Source organism: Danio rerio, chromosome 15, assembly GCF_052040795.2.
Source record: "Danio rerio strain M-AB ecotype USA chromosome 15, GRCz13ab, whole genome shotgun sequence".
NCBI classification, from domain to species: Eukaryota; Metazoa; Chordata; class Actinopteri; order Cypriniformes; family Danionidae; genus Danio; species Danio rerio.
This window is the reverse complement of record NC_141035.1, coordinates 51,250,001-51,255,000: the sequence shown is the minus strand read 5'-3', so window position 1 is coordinate 51,255,000 and position 5,000 is coordinate 51,250,001. Positions and strand designations below refer to the sequence as shown.

Below are 5,000 nucleotides of genomic sequence, written 5' to 3'. Positions count from 1 at the left end.
ACTAAAACAAACACACACACACACACTAAAACAAACACACACACACACACACACACACACTAAAACAAACACACTCACACACACACACACTAAAACAAACACACACACACACACACACTAAAACACACACACACTAAAACAAACAGACACTAAAACAAACACACACAAACACACACACACACACACACACACAAACACACACACACACACACACACACACATACACACACACACACACACTGAATGATAGCTGCTGAATTTTGAGCTAAATATAAAGTTTTTCGTTAATATCAGTGAATAGTCTGTTCTTCAGCGTCTGACTGTGTTCACATGTGAGCTCCAGCAGTAATGGGCTGTACACTGAAGTGTTGAGCAGTGAATCCCGCAGTAAACACTCACAGAGTGCTTGACGGAGTAGTTCATGATGATGTAATCGTTCCCCATTGGCAGCCACGAGCGCAGGGTGATGACATCACGGTTCTTCAGCGGCTTCGGACACTTCCCTGAAAAACCACAACAACTGAGCATGAGCGACACTCGGGGACATTACAGGACAACTCATGTGCTTATCAATAATCACTGCCGTCAAACTAATAATAGTGATTAACTGCATACAAGATGAAAGTTCTGTATTATCACTGAAACAGGGAACACTGCTCATTCAGGGTGTTTTTGTGAGTGTAAACACTAGCTGTATGTAGGCTGTGGTGTGCGGGTCTTACACGAGTAATATCCAACATCTGCATTGACCGTCAGTTTGCCGATGTCAAACGTTTCGATGACATTCGCGTCCCATTTCCGCCGATATTCGATGTCGTGGAGCACATCATACATAGTCTCTGCTGGAATGTCCTTACATGTCATCCGACACTGAGGAGAGAACAGAACAACTACATTACCCACAATGCAACACACTATAGAATCATACACACAGCATTAAGGAGTACACATGTGAACATTAATATGGCGACACGGTGTCCTCACAGCAAGAAGGTTGCTGGTTTGAGTCTCAGCTGGGTCAGTTGGTGTTTCTGTGTGGAGTTTGCAAGTTCTCCCTGTGTTGGCGTGGGTTTTCTCCTGTTGCTCCGGTTTCCCCCGCGTTACACTTCTGAACTGTGTGTGGCTGAGCTGTGCACATGGTAGTATCCATGCTGAAGCCCTATATTGTGTACTCGACACACATTAGAGAAGCATTGATGATCCCAGAACAGCAGCGTTTGTGCGTCTGATGACCTACATCAGGTGAAAAGAGGCTGCAGACTCGATCAATCTGACTTCTGAAATAATAAACCAGGCCATTAAAGTAGATCCCGGCCCAGAAGCACCTGCGTTTTCTAGAGCAACGACTGAGGAACCAAACGCTGGCCTATTATCGTCTCTACGCTGATTTTGGGGACAGAAGTGAAGCTGGAAGCAAATACATGCAAATATTAGATGGATAAACAATTAGCTGCCATAGAAACGCTTCTATTTTTGCTGGTTGCCATGGAAACATTTACATTTATTTATTTATTTATTTTTTTTTAAACATGTAAAAAATAAAAAGTCAATACAAAACATAAAATAAAATAATGTAAATATGTTAAATGTTCATTCGGTCATTTTATTTTCAGATTAGTGCCTTTATTAATCAGTGGTTGCCACAGAGGAATGAACCACCAACTTATCCAGCATGTTTTACATGGAGGATCTCCTTCCAGCTGCAACCCACCTCTGGGAAACATACACACTCATTCACACACACACTCATACACTACGACCAGTTTAGTTGATCAGTTCCCCTATAGCGCATGTGTTTGGACTGTGGGAGAAACCGGAGCACCCGGAGGAAACCCACACCAACACGGGGAGAACATGCAAACTCCACACAGAAACACCAACTGACCCAGCCGAGACTCAAACCGGCGACCTTCTTGCTGTGAGGTGAACCTGCTACCCACTGCGTCGAGTTGGCAAATATATCGAGTGGACGTGTTAGTAAATCTGACTTTAAAAGAGCCTCACCAGTCACAAACCTCACGGCACGTCACGCAGCACATCACATTGGGTCGAACAACACTGACATTTAGCCTACAATCCTGCACAATCTCTCTTTTAGTAGCGGCCACTTTTAACATGAGATTTTGAAAAGCAGATCTATATTTTGTAGGAACGGTCGGGTAGAAAATGGGGCGGGTCAGGCTGCGGGTGAACAAAGACTGAATATACCGCGGGGGCAATCGGGTACGGTATAAAACCTAGCAGGAATAGGATTAAACGTTCAGTCCTGCACAGATCTCTAGTCTAAACTACGGGAGGCTCCCGGGAAAAACAGGAGTGTTGGCAGGTACTCTGTTAAACTAGTTGGGTTAAAAATACCCCAACATATAACCCAACTATAGAGTAGGTTAATATAGCACCTTCACAACTATGGGTTATTTTAACTCAAAGCATTGGGTATTATTTTGATTAAATGTTATTTTTTCCATTGTTTTAATTTTATAATTATGGCTGTGTAAATAAATAAATGTCTCCGCTGTGTCCTAAAGTATGACGACTGGATATCCCAAATATGACCAGTTAAAACCAGCTACAACTAGCTTGACCATCCTGGTTTAAGCTGGACATGGTTTTGGCTGGGCTTCCAGTCTGGCTAGGCTGGTCAAGCTGGTTTTAGCTGGTCATCTCCCAGCCTGACCAGCTAAGACCAGACTGGAAATGGCTGGAAGCCAGCCTGGAAGTAGCCAAAACCCCTCTTAAACCAGCCTGGTTGACCAGCCAAGGCTGGTTTAAACTGTTTTTTCAGTAAGGACAGGAGTGTTGGCAGGTACTCTGTTAAAATAGTTGGGTTAAAAATACCCCAACATATAACCCAACTATAGGTTATTATAGCACCTTCACAACTATGGGTTATTTTAACTCAAAGCATTGGGTATTATTTTGATTAAATGTTATTTTTTCCATTGTTTTAATTTTATAATTATGGCTGGGTAAATAAATAAATGTCTCCGCTGTGTCCTAAAGGTCAGAATGACGGCTGGATATCCCAAATATGTGCATCATTTCCTCAAAAAAGAAAAAGAAAAAGAAAAACACTAGAGATGAACACGTGCGGTAGAGTAAGCGTTTCATCCATTTAATGTAGATGGGCTATGAGGCGTGCGTGTGTATCCTCAATAACTAAGAGTGCTGGTGAAACAGATATAAAACACAACATGGAGAGGTCATTTGATTAAAAACTTATATTAGTCAGGCTGGGAGATGACCAGCTAAAACCAGCTTGACCAGCCCAGCCAGGCTGGGAGCCCAGCCAAAACTAGCTATATCCAGCTTAAACCAGGGTGGTCAAGCTGGTTTTAGCTAGATTTAGCTGGTCATTTTCCAGCCTGACCAGCTAAGACCAGGCTGGAAATGGCTGGAAACCAGCCTGGAAGTGGGTCGCTGGGTCGTTTCTGTGTGGAGTTTGCATGTTCTCCCTGTGTTTCCTCCGGGTGCTCCGGTTTCCCCCACAGTCCAAACACATGTGGTACAGGTGAATTGGGTAGGCTAAATTGTCCTTAGTGTATGAGTGTGTGTGTGTGTGTGTGTGTGTGTGTGTGTGTGTGTGTGTGTGTGTGTGTGTGTGTGTGTGTGTGTGAATGTTTCCCAGAGATGGGTTGTGGCTGGAAGGCCATCCGCAGACCAAAAACCTGCTGGATAAGTTGGCGGTTCATTCCACTGTGGCGACCCCCCCTTAATAAAGGGACTAAGCCGACAAGAAAATGAATGAAATAACCCAACAAAGCATCAAATATTTAACCCAACTGGTTGAGTTATTAATAAACACCCTAATAAAGGTTTAAAATAACCCAACACAGCACCAAACATGTTCAACTCAACCAATGGGTTAAATGAATAACTCAAGGCTTTTTAGTGTTCATGCTCACACATACACTCTGCCTCTTCTCTAAATCTCACGCTGAACGCTGTCGACCAATCGCAACAGGCTGTCATCGGTCCAATCATCGCAGATTAGCTTCGTGATAAGGAGGGGTTTGGGAACTAATGAATCGCTAAACAGCTCGTATAGGAGTCACTGGGATAATTAGGTAAAATAAATGCAGATTATAAGACCATGAAAGTGTTTTTTGACCTTGCATGCAGATCAGCCTGTTGTTGGAGACCCCCACAACCAAAATATGACCCTTATAATGTATAATAGAGGCTCTTTGGGTTATTTAATTAGCTTATTTATGAAGCTAATGCATGAAAAGTAATGACTCTGAATAATTGTTTAGGTAGTGTTGTGATGCATATTAAAGTGTGCGCCCTAAAAGCACAAGTCGCCCCTGCCTGGCCCCCCCAGTTACTCTGGTCTAGAACCACCATTGATGAACGGCTCCTTTAAAAGCATTGAATATTTAATATTAATAAATAAATGATGCTCTGATGGCACTGAAGCATGGTAAACATGGTGATTTGAGGGCCTAAGCTGAAGGACAGAAACGCTGGGGTGGGATTTTCCTGCAGCATAACGTCATGAGTGGGAGGACAGATGCAGTGTGCGTGTGTGTGTGTGTGTGTGTGTGTGTGTGTTTCAGGGGAACCCCAGCAGCTCTGAGGAGACTCTGACATCTCCTGCCGCCTACACAGAGCTGTGTCGCACTGTCATACGTGTGTGTGTGTGTGTGTGTGCTCTGGTTTCTAATGCATTATTGGATGCCTGCAGTCATTGTGTTTCTTCACTGGCATCTATTATTTCAATAACACACACACACACACACACTCACACACACACACACACACACACACACACACACACAGTCCTCCAACTGTGTGGCCTTTCTCTGATCTGTGTGTGTGTGTGTGTGTGTGTGTGTATTTCACCTGCTAATGAGGAGAAAAACACTGAAGCTTATTTCCGACACTGAAAAAGAGCATCACAGCTTCACATCTCGCCACCACAGCCTGCTCAGATATCAACTGCAGACTGTGAAAGAGTCACAGTGTAAAGTGTTCTGGAGTCAACACACTCGAGACAG

The 5,000-nt window shown here is 43.6% G+C and overlaps 1 protein-coding gene across 1 annotated transcript in view; it reads right to left on the bottom strand.

The window, feature by feature from the left end:
- Positions 1-5,000, bottom strand: part of stard10 (StAR related lipid transfer domain containing 10) — a 29,136-nt gene that overhangs the window by 9,027 nt on the left and 15,109 nt on the right. The window contains 2 exon segments of the mRNA NM_205646.3: positions 400-503; positions 723-870. Coding sequence (NP_991209.2) covers positions 400-503; positions 723-870 — 252 coding nt within the window.